General features: G+C 41.6%; 1 protein-coding gene across 1 annotated transcript in view; it reads right to left on the bottom strand.

The window, feature by feature from the left end:
* LOC129757643 (phosphatidylinositol 4-kinase beta) overlaps positions 1-16648 on the bottom strand; it is a 281978-nt gene that overhangs the window by 76288 nt on the left and 189042 nt on the right. Inside the window, exon 2 of the mRNA XM_055754916.1 lies at positions 7231-8674. Within this exon, the coding sequence (XP_055610891.1) occupies positions 7231-8081 (851 nt within the window). The 5' untranslated portion in view covers positions 8082-8674. The remainder of the gene's footprint in view (positions 1-7230; positions 8675-16648) is intronic.

The raw sequence follows: 16648 nt of genomic DNA, 5'->3' as shown, positions 1-16648 counted from the left end.
ATAGATATAGTCCTATTTGCCGCTGGTAGTGTTCGTGATATTATGCTGGTTGTTTCACCAAGAATTTTCAGTTTTGAGACAATCAACCTCAAAAACCACCATATGTTTCGACCGCTGCTCATTTTTATACCGAGAGTTTTTAACACTAAACATACCGACACTTTGTATATACCTATTCATACCGCGAGCGGTCAAATGACGGCAAACACCGTTTTCGCTAAAACTCCCTTGTTTCTTAACCGACTTCTACCAAATTTAAAGTTTTGAAAAGCTTATAATTCGACTCAAATATGTTTCTCAGACAATTTTCAACTACAATCAATAACTTTAAAGTTATTTACAGTACAAAAAAAAATTTATGAAAAAACATGCTTCAGAACAAAGGTTGTAAATCAGTTATTAAGTGCTCGAGAAAAACTTCACTTAGTCCCTGAGAAAGCTGAAGTTAGAAGCTATATGTTGCACATATGGAAAATTTTTTTAAAAATTTTCTAAGATCATGGCCACAAAAAATGTAAAAAAGTTGTGTAAAACCCGTACTTTTCAATCAATCAACCGCCAAAGCTGTTCCTGTTACAGTAGAAAATTTTGAAAAAGTGAATTGAAAAGTAGACGTAATTTGTCACATTTTGGCATCTTTAGATTTTTAAAATACTAAATACATAATTTTTGACGGCTTTTCAAAGGTAGTTGTTTTTCGAACTTTTTATGAATTTGGATTTTCTGAGACAATCCCTACACTTAAATTCAGCTTTGCACTGGATTTTGAGTACGTTAACGTATAGTTTAGGATATAAAACTATATGCAAATGAAAGCTTATTTCATACCGGTTCTAGTGGTGTAACTGCATTGGCGGTGCGATGCTTGACAAAAATATAATAAATATATTTCTAAAAGTAAAACCAGAAAATTTGAGCGATTGCTCGTTTGTTTATTCTTTTCCTTTCACCCGTCTTTGTGTGCAAAATAGCTTTGAGATATTACCACCCACTGCGCCCGTCTGCCAAGCAAGAATTTGTGCTGACTTCTCAAAACTCAGAAACTAGTTCACTGTTTTATTTATCATATTTTTGCCAAGCATTGCACCGCCAATGCAGTTACACCACTAGAACCGGTATGAAATAAGCTTTCATTTGCATATAGTTTTATTGCCTAAACCTTACGTTAACGTACTCAAAATCCAGTGCAAAGCTGAGCTTAGGTGTAGGAATTGTCTTAGAAAATCCAAAATGATAAAAAGTTCGAAAAACAGCTACCTTTGAAAAGTCGTCATAAATTATGTACTTCGTATTTCAAAAAATCTAAAGATGCCAAAATGTGACAAATTACGTCTACTTTTCAATTCACTTTTTCAAAATTTTCTACTGTAACAGGAACAGCTTTGGCGGTTGATTGATTGAAAAGTACGGGTTTTACACAACTTTTTTACATTTTTTGTGGCCATGATCTTAGAAAATTTTTAAAAATTTTTTCCATATGTGCAACATATAGCTTCTAACTTCAGCTTTCTCAGGCACTAAATGATTTTTTTTCCGAGCACTTAAAAACTGATTTACAACCTTTTTCTTAAAGCATGTTTTTTCATAAATTTTTTCTTGTACTGTAAATAACTTTAAAGTTATTGATTGTAGTTGAAAATTGTCTGAGAAACATATTTGAGTCGAATTATAAGATTTTCAAAACTTTAAATTTGGTAGAAATCGGTTGAGAAACAAGGGAGTTTTAGCGAAAACGGTGTTTGCCGTCATTTGACCGCTCGCGGTATGAATAGGTATACCACATACGTTATTCGAAAACCGTAACACTTAAAAAAAATTTAAAAACGCAAAAATACTTGCATTTCAAAATCAAAAATAGTCCTGTCGTTAAATTTGCGAAAAAACAATTATATAAGGCGTAATCATCGTTTAAAGTTCAAAAACCGTCATTTGACCGCCTCCGGTACGTTTAGTGTTAAGGTTAATTGTTCCATCTCATCTGTACAGCTGTTCAGCAAGTGTACGAAAGAAATGTCAAAAACAACTCTATAGTCCTATTTGCCGCTAGTAGTATTCGTGTCATAATTCAGAGCATTTCACGAACACTCAAAAACGAGCATGTTCGTCGACCGGCTGTCTGAATTTCGCACTGAAATTTTTGGAGGTGAATTTTCTCGTTCTACATAGTCTGTACACGATAGTTAATGTACGTGAGAAATGTCAGGAACAACTCTATACGGTTTTAAATCCATTCGTCTGGACGATAATTCGGCCTATCGTCCATTCCATAATGTCTAACATACACTTGGTCGAACAACCTTCGTCCAATAACTTTCGGACGTATGGATCTTTTCATATTCGACCCATTCGTAAGGCAACCAGCGTTTTGTTTAAAAAAAAAATGGGTTTGATCAGACCCGGGATATAAATACAGCGAAGGTTTAAATAAAATTAAATCGTTTGATAATAATGACTTAATTCTTAATGTCTAAGACTTTCAGAACAATTAAACTGTTTTTAAAGGTTTTGAAATAATGATAAAATTTCTCTTCCCTTCTCTCCCCTCCATAGTTGTAGTGAATTTAATATAGAAAAAAAACGATTGACTTTGACAAACCGCACGAGAACCCACCAATGACAAATTGACAAATTATTCATTCACTTTTGCGTCGACAAAACCACGTCCCAAAGTCGTCGATTCCCAAATTCATAGCCCGCACCGCACACACCTCACACACGGGCGTCCACCTGCTGTACCGAATTGCGTGCCAAATTTCACTCACCACCAGCAGAGCACGAATGGGTACTTTTCTCCTCGGAACCCAATACTGTATCAAAAAGAGCAACCACATTAGGGTTGAGGAATGAGGAATGAGAAGAGAAACAGCACAAAACTCATGCAAACATTCCATTGATTGGAGTCGATTGTTGCGGTCCGTCCAATAAACTTCCCACCGACAGATTCCTCAAAATCGAAAAACCCCACCATAATTCGTGAGTGAATTTGTTGCGGAGCCTATACATAACATAACCACAAACCCGGGATTTTGTACCAACCGAATCTATGCCATCGTCGTTTTTCGATTGTAAAACGATTCAACTACGTACCGCTAAATGTTGCCACTTCCGTAGAGGGTTAGGATAAAAAACTAAGATAGGTGGGATTTTATTGTATAATTTTCGAAAATTTTGATGAACCACCCTATCCTTACCGTTTCCGAAAAACCGGAAGAATCGCGGATGTGATGTTTATCGCTGCTATCGATTTGAATGGTTTTATACTACTCTTCGTCGCTGCCTGTGGGTATTTATGGGAGAACTATTTGCATTTCGCGTTTAACGCGTTCGTTGAGTCATTTGTTGAACGCACGGGGCCCGAAAGCGTTCTGGTCAATTGAATCGTTCGTTACTGTGTGAAAATTATCAATGGAAAACTTGAAAGGTGCACATTTGAACATTTGAAAGAAGGAAGTACACCACCTCCGTCCATAAATGCCAGAAAGCTTTGGCAAAGCCAAGACGAAAGCTAAGGCAGGTACGTGATAATTCGATATTGATGGCAATGATTGGCTCGGCCAGCCCCCTCATGATATCGAAAACATTACCGAGAGCGAGTTGAGCTGGTCTGGTCTGGGGATACCAAGAGGTTAAATCACCTTTTACTTCGATCTTCGCCGTTTTGAGCGTTCGCGCCTTTTTTATGCTTCAGCTGCAAAAGAAGAAAGGAAAGGTACGTACGCCCAGATATCGGAAAAATCGTAGTCGGGAACTCCAATTAGATTACGCCACACTGAATCGACCGGGTCCGATTGCAAGCAGCTGTCCCAGTAGAGGAGTTTGATTGAAAGTGCTGAGTTTCCTGATCAAATACCTACTGTAGCTGTCTTTATCGGTCGCGGGGAATGGAGCTAAATATTGAATTTCTGCAGATAACACACGATTGGTGGCAGTAGCATAGCACGTGCCTTCTTCAAAGTAGCTTCAATGGATTGCAGTAAGGTGATAACACACTGGTGGGTTGTGTGGAGTGGCAACAGCAAATGAAACTTGTTATAAAATCTAACCGAACGTGGACGTGAAAAGCTTCCGAGATTGGTAATAAATTCACCCCTCCTCCAGCTCATAGCTAATGTTACAAGAAGCAGTGCTCAGGTAAAAAGCTAAAACAAACACCCTTTGCATGAATGATATGATGACATGCGGTAATTCGGACTTCACGTTTGTTTTTTTTTTCGAAGCACGGTGTACAGGTGCTTCATGGATTTTTATGACGTCTGCTTTTGGCACGAGAGTGTAATCGATCTGTTTTGCGTGTCCAATGTGGTATCTGCATGTACCTGAAAGAAAAGGCATTTTTCGATGACCTTTCCCGACATGGCACCAAGCTTCATATCAACATGAAGATGACACAATGTTTTTGCAACCTCAACGTCATTTTACCGAGTTATTGAATACGAATTACGCAACTCCGTTTTTCTGTTCCTTTTCTTAACAATCGGTAACTTTGTTGGGTTTCGAGATATCTTACGAAGAACCAACCCCCTATCCTGCTAGGTATGCGTAATTGCGCAAATCGTTTGAATAAAAAAAAACAGGAAACTTCGTGGTCCCAGTCATTTCAACCTTGTTTGAAACCTCGACCCCAGAACCAGAACTATCTTTGCCTTCAGGTGCCTTGACAACGTCGATCATTTCCGAAACATGAGCTCCTGTTACCAAATCAAACTTTTTGTGCGACGACCAGAAACCAGCTGAATTAAACTTGTTGTGGAAATGAAGACCTCCTCGCCCGGAGACACTTCGGAGTCCTAAAGGTCCCCCTCGTTCTCGAAGATCCTTTTCGACCTTGAAGACTCTTCTCAGCCTTCACAGCCCTGAAAACCCTCCACGAGCCTAACTACCCTTCTCGGCTTTGAATTTTCTTGGCTCCTCGGCACTGAAGACCATCCTCGGTCCTGAAAATCCTCTTCTCTCCTGAAAAACCGACCTTGAAGTTTCTTCTCGGCACTTGAACCCCTCCTAAGACCTGAAGAGCGTCCTCGAGAATGAAGACCCTCTTCGGTCCTGAAAACCCTCATCGGACCTGAAAACCCTTCTCTGCTAAAAACCCTGTTGGACCTTGAAGTTTCTTCTCCGCCCTTGAACCCCTCCTAAGACCTAAAGAGCTTCTTCGAGAATGGAAACCCTCTTCGGTCCTGAAAACCCTCCTCGGCTTTAAAGTCGGTAGACTCTGAAGACCCTCCTTGGCTCTGAATATTCTCCTCGGTCATGAAGATTTTTTTGAACAGAAAAATTTTCCAGGTTCTGCAGACCCAGCTCAAGAATAAAGACCCTGTTCTGCCTTGAAGACTCAACTCCGCCTTCTCAGTCCTGAAAACCCTCCACGGCCCTGAAGACCCTTCTCGACTTTGAATTCTCAAGGCTCATAAGACCCTTTTTAGCTTTGAAAGCCCTCATCGGCACTGAAGACCATCCTCTGTTCTAAAGACCCTCTTCTCTCCTGAAAACCTCCTGGATCTTGAAGTTTCTTCTCGGTCATTGAATCCCTCCTAAGACCTGAAGAGCATCCTCGAGAATAGAAACCCTCCTCGGCCCTGAAAATCCTTCTCGGCTTTAAAGTCTCTTGCATCTGAAGACCCATCTTGGCTCTGAATATCCTTCTCAGTCCTAAAGAGCTTCCTCTTTCCTTAAAACCCACTGCTGCCTTTAAGACACTTCTCGGCTCTTAAGACCCTTCTAGGAACTAAAAAAAGGTTCTGAAGACCCATCTCGAAAATGCTTACCCTCTTCTGCCTTGAAGACTCTTCTCGGCCTAATCTCGGCCTTCTCAGTGCTTGAATCTTCCCACGACCCTGAAGACCCTTCTAGGCTTTGAATACTCTTGGCTCTGAAGACCCTTCTTGGCTTTGAATACCCTCCTTGGCACTGAAGACCATCCTCGGTCTTAAAGACTCTCTTTTCTCCCAAAAAACCTCCTTTACCTTGAAGTTTCTTCTCGGCCCTTGAAACCCTACTAAGATCTTAAGAGCTTCCTCGAGAATGAATACCCCCCCGGACCCTGAAGACCCTTCTAGGCTTTGAATTCTCTTAGATCTGAAGACCCCTCTTTGCTTTGAATACCCTCCTAGGCCGTAAAGATTTTCCTCTTTCTTAAAACCCTCCTCTGCCTTGAAGACGCTTCTCGGCCTTCTTAGTAATGAAAACCCTTCACGGCCCTGAAGACCTTTCTCGGCTTTGAATTCTCTTGATTCTGAAGACCCTTCATAGCTTTGAGTGCCCTCCTCGGTACTGAAAACCATCTTCGGTCCTAAAGACCCTCTTCTCTCCTGAAAAACCTCCTGCACCTTTAAGTTTCCTTTTTGGCCCTTAGAACTCTTCTAAGACCTAAAGTGCATTCTCGAGAATGAAGACCCTCTCGGTCCTGAAAACCCTCATCGGCCTTGAAAATTCTTCTCAGCTTTAAAGTCTCTAGGCTCTGAAGACCCTCCTTGGCTCTGAATATCCTCCTCGGTCCTCATGGGTTTCCTGTTTCCTTAAAACCCTCCTCCTGCCTTTGAAACTCTTCTCGGCTCTTAAGATCCTTCTAGTAACTAAAAGGCGTCCCGGTTCTGAAGACCCAGCTCGAGAATGAAGACTCTCTTCTGCCTTGAAGACTCTTCTTGGCCTTCTCACTCCTGGAAACCCTCCACGGCCCTGAAGACCCTTTTCTCTTCTGAAAAACCTTCTGGACCTTGAAGTTTCTTCTCGGTCCTTGAAATCCTCCTAAGACCTGAAGAGCGTCCTCGAGAATGGAAACCCTCTTCGGTCCTGAAAACCTTCTCGCCTTTAAAGTCTCTAGCATCTGAAGACCCTCCTTGGCTCTGAATATCCTCCTCGGCCCAAGATTTTCCTCTTTCCCTAAAACCCTCCTCTGCCTTGGAGACTCTTTCGGCTCTTGAGGCCCTTCTAGGAACTGAAAAGCGTCCCAGGTTCTGAAAATCCAGCTTGAGAGTGAAGACCATCTTCTGCCTTGAAGACTCTTCTCTGGGCCCCGAAAAACCAGATCCTCGTCTCTGAAGACCCTCCCAATAGCATTGTTGGCATCGAAAGACCCCCAGATTCGAGGACGTTAGTGAGTATGTAAGTAATAATCTGTGCTCAAGTTCCACAATGACGCTAGACTTTGAACAAACTATAGGTAAAAAAAATTGCGATATCTCTGATGGAAATGCTCCCAAAAATACAATTTTTAAAACAAGTTTCAACACTTACCTAAAATCTAAGCTAAGATTTCTTTGGTGCGTTGACAGTCGAGTCTTTTGGGGTGCAGTCCCGCCGGGATTGGTGCCACCGGGCCCACCAGCAGCACCGGCACCCCGCCCATGAACCGAAGGCATCGCGTTGCTTCCGCTGCTACTACTGATGGCAACACTGCTACCATTACTGCTGCCGATACCGTTACAGCTCCGGCTGCTACCGCCAAGGCCGAGACTGTTGCTCAGGCTTAGCCTCGGTTTGTGGAACCGGCTGCTGGCACTGACAACGTTCCACTGGTTGGTGCTACTGGTGCTACCATTACTATTACTGCTACTATGACTACTGTTGCCGTTGTTGGTCGGAATGGTTGACGTCGGGGCAGCCGGAACGGCAAATACGTTGGAGTCGCCGTTTGATGCTGCAGCTGCTGCGGCTGCCGCGGCCGCAGCTACAGCTGCCGCCCCCGATGGAGGTTTGCTCACTACTAGGTTATCTGCTATACTATCACTCGTGGTGTCAGCCTTGCTCGTTGCCGGTGGTTCCGTTGGATCCACACTTTGATAATCGGTTACGATCGGGATGGCCCTATCGACCTGATCCACCCCGCCATTTGGTACGTCCTGGTGGTCCAGGCTCTTATCGCTGCAAGGACTCTGAACCGGAGTGGTGGCGCAGGAAAGATTCGGCTCAACCTGCTGGTGATCCAGAACCACCAGACTGTTCATCTTGCTACTGCTGATCTCCCGGATGTGCCGCAGCTTCTCGTAGCTGGTCGGCGGATCCTGGGCGATCTTCTTGCCGCCGGATGACTTTTGTTTGCCATCGTGCTTGCCTGAGGATTTGAACGCGGAAAACACGGAATTCATTTTCACACCACAACACTACTGAACTGATACATTCGGAAACCCCCCGTCGTTCACTACACAACACACACTCTAGAGCTAAAACCGTAACAGCTTCCGGCAATAGCTTTGTCGTTGTCGAATCACGATAACGTTTCCAAAAACAAAAACAAAACCGAAAAAACACTGACCGAATCTACTACTCCTATCGACACGCTACACCACAAAAGATAATAGTATCATCAATCTAACAGCTGTTAATCTTCATCATCATGGAATCCATCCATCCGGCACTAGTGCTCTTCGAAAGCATCATCCCCAACTTATTTCCGGCACCGTCGCAGGAACAACCGAACCATTCGGCCATCCCTATCACAACACTTCCGTTTGCTTCCGTCGGTTTTCAACGGGACAGAAGAGCTGCTCCTAGCCAGATAGATAGACGGCGTCGCGATGGTTTTTGTGTGTTTACTCTAAGCGGTCAACCTAACGAGTGATGACGGCGACGGAAATGTTGTTGGTTATGGGATTCATTTTTTTTTTTAATTCTGCTTGCTTTCTGTCAACTCCTTCTGGTTCTGCAACGCAAATCCAGCTGCTCCTCATACAGAATGCACCTGCAACGGGAAAGAACGGGGAAAAGCAAATCAGAAAATTGAAAACACCTTGCGCTAGCTGCAGATTGAGAACTTTTGCGAGTTCGCGTTCTTGCAGCACGGGGGTTTGTTTTGTTTTTTTTAAAGGAATAATTGAGAGAAAATTAATTCTAAAGATTTTAATGATCTTTTCTCATACATTTAAGAGGTTAAATGTTCAAAAAAAAAAAATGTGAAAAAAATAATAGGTAATAATATTCAATCATAACACATCGCCTTTTTTTCAAGATTTATGTGACTTGTCCTTGATATAAAAAAAAAAAAAATTACAAAAAGCACAATTTCTCACCCACCTGCCGCCCAATCACGTTCTAATGGCGAGAAGAAAAAACCAAAACCTTTCGCGGGAAACTAATTTCCAATTTAAAATTTTTATTTCCCCCAGCGCCCATTAAACGGAGAACATGTTTCACGCACTTTTTTCCGAACGATGTCACATTAAATCCATGACGGGAAAAAAAATATTGTGAAAGAGGGTTAAAAAATTGGCACCGGACAACAGGCATAGGGTGGGGAAACCGTGGGATCGGCGTCAGCTAGAAGAGAGGTGAAAAAATAAGCATACAGAAGCCCAAGAAAATCTCCATTAGCGTGTCCGGGGGTTCATTTGAATAGGTTGCTTGCTAGGGTGTTGTTCGGCTTATTTTTTGCTGTTGTACTTTTTTCTCAGGTTTTTACACGTGTGTTAAGCTCCGGGCACGTCATGCATAAACATCCAGAATTGGTTTTGGACCCTCGGAACTCATCCAATTGATGGGGAGCGAAAAAAATTCAATTCATACTCATTTATGAAAGCACATCGGCCAGAAAAAAAGGAGGGACTGTATTGCCGGCACCCATTTGGGAACACCAACCAATAACACCTAAACGGGTCGCAAATTAAAAATATTTTTAAACCATTTCAAATCCAAATAAAATTGGAGATAGAAATTTAAATTTCAATTCGTCTCCTGATGAAGAATTGTGGTTAAAAGTTAGAAATTTAAATAAAAATATCTAAAACTCAAAATTTTTTTTTCGGAGTATGAATTCTCAGAACGGAAGTCCAAAATTCAGATTTAACTCTATACCGACTGTCTTAGAAGACCCTCACCCCTGAATCTCAAAGACTACAGCATACAGGAACCCAGGATAGTGACCCTTGAAGAAAATCCGGCAGGTTGAAGACTCTCGGCACAAGAAGGCATCTCGGCTCTAAAAGACCCTTGTCCGAGATGACCCTTGATTTTAGACGACCCTTGGCCCTAGAAGACCCTCAGCTCTAGAAGACCTTCAAATCTAGAAGACTCTCGACTCCACCTAAAGACTACAAGAGTACAAAACCTCAGGGTTCTTTAAAAATAAACTGGCACCCCCAAGACCCCCGGCCATTGAGGGCCATCTACTCGAAGTAATTTCGGCCCTCGTAGACTCTCGACCCTTGAAGACGCTTGGTCCTAGAAGGCTTCTACCTCAAGAAACCCTCAATCTTAAAAGGGCTTCTGAATAACAAGACCCTCGACTCTAGACTATCGGCCCTAGAAGACCCTAGAACTAGACCCTAGAAAACTCTCGACCAAAGAAGACTTCTAGCTCAATAAAACCCTCGACTCAAGAATACTCTGCTAACTGGCAGCCGGAAGACCCAAGGCACTAAGAGTCCATTGGCTCTAGTAGATCTTTGGCCCTAGAAGACACTCGAACCTAGCAGAACGTCCTTCGAAAACCGCCGATGCTAGAAGAATTCCAACAATAGAGACCTTCGGTCTAGAAAATCTTCGGTCATAGAAGACTCTGAGCTCTTCAGGACCCAGGATCCTAGATGACCAGTTTCCTTGAAAGACTCTCGGCCCTAGAAGACCATAAGAATATCCTTGACCCCAGAAAACCCTGGGCTCAAAATAACTCTTAGCGCCAAAATACCTTCATTCCTAGGAGACCTGGGGCTCTGAAGGTCCTTGACTTTTAAAAATCCTTGGCTCCAGAAGAACGTGGACTCTGAAATAGCCTCAACATTAAAAGAATCTCGGTCATTTGCCATTGAAGACCTTTGGCTGAAAGATCGTTGGCTCTTGGAACCGTCGGAATCAGAAGGCTTCAGAGGTTTTCAAAACTCTTAATTTTTAAGACCATCGGCATTAGAAGGCCTCTAGGCTCTAAAAGCCTCTTACCTTTAGATGACCCTCGACCTCGAAGACCTTCAGATCTAGAAGACTCTCGACTTGCTGTCTGAAAATTCTCAACCTGAAGACTACAAGAATACAAAACCTCAGGCTAGTGATCCATGATAAAAAAAACTGACACCTAGAAGACCCTCGGCCATTTAGGGTCATTTACCCGAAATAATTTCGGCCCTTTAAGGCTCTCTACCCTTGAAGATGCTTGGTCCTAGAAGACTTTTACCTTTAGAAACCCTCGATTTTAAAAGACCCTCGACCCTAGACTATTGGCCCTAGAAGACCCTAGAAAACTCTAGACCAAAAAAGACTTTCAGCTCATGGAAACCCTCGACTCTAGAAGACCCTTAGCTCTCTAACTGGCAGCTAGAACACCTAAGGCATTAAAAGACCATCGAACCTAGAAGAACGTCCCTCGAAACTGCCGGCGCTAGAAGACTGCCAACGCTAGAACCCCTCGGGTCTAGAAGATCTTCGGTCCTAGAAGATTCTCAGCTCTACAGGACCCTCAACCCTACATGGACAGTTTCTCTGAAAGACTCTCGGCCCTAGAAGACCATAAGAATACCCTTGACTCCAGAAAACCCTGGTTTCTTAACGACCCTTGGCGCTAAAATACTTTCATTCCTAGAAAACCCTTGACTCTTAAATATCCTTGGCCTCAAAAGACCCTGGACCCTACAACAGCCTCGGCTCTAGAAGACCCTCAACGTTTGAAAAATCACGGTCATAGAGGATCTTTTGCCATTGAAGACCCTCGGCCCAAGATCTCTAAAATATCGTTGGCTCTTAAACTCCTTAGAAGACCATTGATTTTCAAAACCCTTGGTTTTTAGGACCCTCGGAACGCCTCTCGGCTCTAAAAGGCTCTTAACTCTAGATGACCCTCGACATAAGAAGACCCTCGGCCCTAGAAGACCCTCGGCTCTAGAAGACCTTCAGATCTAGAAGACTCTTGACTTGCTGTCTGAAAATTCTCCACCTAAAGACTACATGAATACAAATCCTCAGGCTAGTGATCCATACTAGACAAACTGGCACTTTGAAGATCCGCGACCATTGAAGGCCATCGGCCCAAAAGGATTTCTACCCTTGAAGACGCTTGGTCCTAGAAGAATTTTAGATTTAGAAACCTGGTCTTAAAAGAGCTTCAACCCTAACTCTCGACCAAAGAAGACTTTCAGCTCAAAAAAATTCTCGATTCTAGAAGACCCTTAACTCTCTAACTGGAAGTTGGAAGACCCAAGGTTTTAGACCATCGGCTCATTGGCCCTAGAAGACCTTCGGTCCAAGAAGAACTCTAAAACCGCCAGTGCTAGAAGGTTACCAACGCTAAAAACCCTCGGGTCTAGGAGATCCTCGGTCCTAGAAGATGTTCAGCTTTATAGGACGCACGACCCTAAAAGATTTTTGGCCCTAGAAAACCATAAGCCATGGACCATTTTTCTTAGAATTCCGTTGACCCCAGAAACCCTAGGCTCTAAACAGCCCTTGGTGGAAAATTACCCTAATTCCTAGAAGACACGGGTCACTGAGGGCCCTTGACTCTTAAATATACTTGGCTCCAGAAGACCTTGAACTCTTAAACACCCTCGGCTCTAAAAGACTCTCAGCATTAGAAGAATCTCGATCATAGAAGATCATTGGCTCTTAAAACCGTCGGCTTTAGAAGATCATTGATTTTCAAAACCCTTGGTTTTGAGGACCTTCGGTCCCAGAATACTCCTGAAGCTAGAATGCCCATAATTCTAGATGACCTTCAGTCCTAAAAGACTCTTAATCTGTAGTAACTCACGGCTCTAAAAAGATCTCCAATCCTAGAAGACCCTCGACCCATTATGACGCTCAACTTTTTAAGATCACGAAATCTCAAAAGATCTGTGGCCCTCAGAGATCACTGGCCCTAAAAGATCCTTCTTTTTAGAAGACGCTAAACTTTAAAAACCCTCAACAATAAATGATTTTCAGCCCTTGAAGATCATAGAACTTGAAAAACCGGACCCTGGAGATTCACAGTCCTAAACACCTACCTAATGCCTAAGAATCAAAACCATGGCTAGAAGGTAAATCTGTGGGGACATTGAAACATCCAAGGCCGGCTTTAAAGATCCACAGCTCTGAAGATTAGACCTATGGCAAAAAGGGTAGATCTACGGGCTAAAGACCAGGTCAATATCATGAAGACATTTCAAAGCCATCTGGACTGAAATCTGAAGAAATTAAATTTTTCGTTTAAAATTTGTCTACCTATAGTCCTCAAAGTGCCATTAATCCTTTGCATTTTCAACAACACACCTATGAGCTAATGATCTGTTATTTATTAAACTTTATGTAATTCGTGTTTGTCCCAGTCAAAAGACATAAATCATCGAACGAGGCCGAACACCTTTTTCCGAGCTTCCACTATGAGAGCTAACTCAACCAAACTGCGGAATACTTGGAAGTGCGGAAAGCTGCTTCGGCATAATTTGAATTTTATTGAACTCCTAAAACAAAGTTCGGCGAAGTCATTTGCCTATTCCTTGGGCGGTATTTTTTTTCCTGAACCAAGCGGCCCCAACTTCGAACGGAATTCGCACCATATTGCATAACGACTCTTCGACATTGCACTCCAAGGGGCAATGTCGGCCCGAAGCAACAACAAAAAAAGCGTTGAACACAACAACTACAAAAGTTGCTGCTTTAAAAAAGACTCTCCGCCATCCTCCCAAGCCAAGCTAACCCCCTCGATAATTACCTAATTATTTGACACACTGCTCCACACCGGATTTTTAACGGCTTACTTTCTTTGAATCGAGAGAAGCTTCGAATGGTTAGACCCCACCTCGCTTGGCCCGATTGGCTTATGACTTCCTCACGTAACTTTTGTACCCGGCAAGGCGATCGATGCCAACAGTCAGCTAAACCAGTTGCCGTCGTCTTCGATGGGAAAAAGTTTTCGCGCCATGTTTTCCTGCTTTGCGATTTGACTGAGAGGAAAAAAGCCCTCGAGACGATGGAGTGTTTCATTTTTTAAAAAGAGTACCAACACACTGCTTTCATCGCTTGGCGATAAGATGCAAGTAGACTTTTTATTAACAATTTCTTCCGGGATTTGAAGTCGATTCGGCCGAAACTTTTCTTTATGAATAAGTGAAAACGGAGCTAACGATTGGTTTTGTTTACTGAATCACACACAATAGAGGGTTTCGTTTAATTTTGAGCCAGTTTATAAAATAGCTTCAAAGTCCCTCGATCCAAAGTGTCTCGACTAAAATATCCTTGGTCTAAAGCCTTTTGACTTATGGACCTTCGGTTTAAAGACTTTCGTCCCGAAATCCTTTACCTTAAGACGCTAGATTCCAAAACTCATGGCCTGAAGATCCTCGGCTTACTGGCCTCCAACCTAAAGACCCTTGACTTAAAGGCAACAAACCTAAAGACAGATTCACGCTTGGCTTATAGATTGTAGGTCTAGAGACACTTGGCTTACATACTGTCGACCTTTCGGACTGTGAAACCTAAAGTTCCTAAGCTTATACAGACTACCAATCTCTAGGTCCTTATTTTACAAAGCGTCGACCCAGAGGCTAACAGACCGACGATCTAAATATGCTTGACTTAAAGATCATCAATGAAGAAACTCTCGGCTTACATCCCGTCGACCTAAAAATGCTTGGCTTACATACCGTCGACCTAGAGATGCTTGGCCTATCAAGGTCATCGACCAAAATATCCTTATGACCTTGCAGATGGTCGACCTTATGTCCGTTAGTTTGTAGATTGTTGACCTTAGGGCTTACAGATCGCTGGCCCAAAAATATTTGGATTACAGACCTTTGACCAAACTACCTTTGGCTTAAATACCGTCTTCCTAAAGACCTTTAGCTCGTCGACTTAAAGACCGATTTACATACCTCGACCTTAAAACCTTTGGCCTACATACCGTCCACCTTAAGACCCTTACATAACAACTAAAAGCCTCCAACCCTGAAGACACTAGACGCTGAGACATAGGGCCTTGGAGACTCTTGGTCATACTAGGCTAGGCTAGGCTCATTTGGTTTGAAGATCATCGTCTTTGAAGTGGGTCTGACACAGTGATAAAGACCAGAGCTTAAAACTGTCGACAGCCTTGCGTGAATGTGAAATTTCTCTCCATTCAGAGTCTTCCGTTTTCGTTTCCTTCATTGCCTTCTCTCACTCAAAAAACTCTCTCTGACTGACAGCGTTTACAGTTTTCTTTCGCTCATCTTCCCATTCGTTTTGGCCTACGGTCACAGTCACTTCGAGGACATGACTGTGAGCTTCAATGCAAACTCAGTCATTTCGATTTTGAATGAATGGAATCCGTTTGAGAAAAGTTGAACTTACGCGTTGTTCCCGGCGCAAAGCTATCAAATTAATAGCGGCTAAACGGTAAACGGTAGGACCTTGATGTCTTTGAGAGTATTTATTAACGCAACAAGATCTTTTATATTCTATTTAAAAATAAATGATTGATTCACATAGAAGGGAGATAAACAATATTTAAAAAATTATTCGTGCATACACCTGATTCATTTAATAGATCTGTAGATCGTGCAATAAAAAAAAATGTCAGAAAAAAACAGAAAAAGCTATAAGCAATTTAAAAAATAAAATAAGAATTTTTCAGTTTTTGTTTACCCTCTAGAACCAAATTTTTTTTTCGCTGAAAAATTCAGAAAAGCCTAGTTTTATGATAAAAAACAAGGTTTATTCTACGAAAAACTTTTCAGATGAGACAGAAATTTTTACAATTGCATAGGAGCTAAAGAAATTCACTTTCAGTACTTATTAGATTGTAGTATTAGATTCAACCAATTTCTCCTTCATTTTTAAATATATAAATCCTGACCAATAGTTATATTTTAAAGTAATTTTTGTTGAAATTTTTTCACAAATAACTGAGATATTTCAACTTATACAGAAAGTAAATACTGTACATATTTTTCGAATTGTTGTCATACTTTTCCAACCCCATCTTCAAGCGGAGTTCATCTCTCCTACTTAACTTAGGAATTTGTTTTCTGAAAAAACCCAATCCAGAATGGCGGTAACTTTTTAACCTTACTGCCAATATTTTTTTAGATCGTTAAACTCATTGACCAAGGATTTCTGAGGCTACCAAAATATTGTAGTATAAAAAATAATTTTATGGCGATTTTAGTAGACCCCGTCTTAAGGCGGGTTTGGCACTAGAAGGTTAAATATTTTTTTTTTTTTAATAAGTTTCAGAAAATCAGTGTATTCATCAATACACATCAATGTTTAAATTGCTAAAACACCCAACTTCGTTGAACATTATAGAGACAAGAAGAATTTATACCAATTCAATGCCCCCGATTATTACTTCAAGAGTATTTTTTTATTATTTTATTCAATTATTCAAGTTATCAGCTTTTCAATAATGTAAAAACGAAACATTAGATTGCATTAGTTTGTTTGTATATATTCAATCACTATTGAGTTAATTCTGTTGTTGTGATTTATCATTAATTTATTGACTTTTTCTAGGTGAAAACGCCTCAGTTTGCAATTCATCTAATGAAAATTAATGTTTCGTGAGCTTACATCGTCTGAAAGCTAATAACTTTGAAAAAAGAATCCATTAATAAAAATGTACGAACTCAGCCAAACTCGTATAAGTTAATTGAAAATAGGCATTTTTCCCTTCTAGATGAATTTTTGAGATGTTTTTCAATAGAATACGAAAGTTTTTGTCGCGTAGATAAATTTTCTCGAAGAAATCAAGTGTCTATCGTTTACCGTTTAGCCG

This window comes from Uranotaenia lowii, chromosome 3 (genome assembly GCF_029784155.1).
Source record: "Uranotaenia lowii strain MFRU-FL chromosome 3, ASM2978415v1, whole genome shotgun sequence".
Classification (NCBI taxonomy): domain Eukaryota; kingdom Metazoa; phylum Arthropoda; class Insecta; order Diptera; family Culicidae; genus Uranotaenia; species Uranotaenia lowii.
This window is presented reverse-complemented; position numbering and strand designations above follow the sequence as displayed.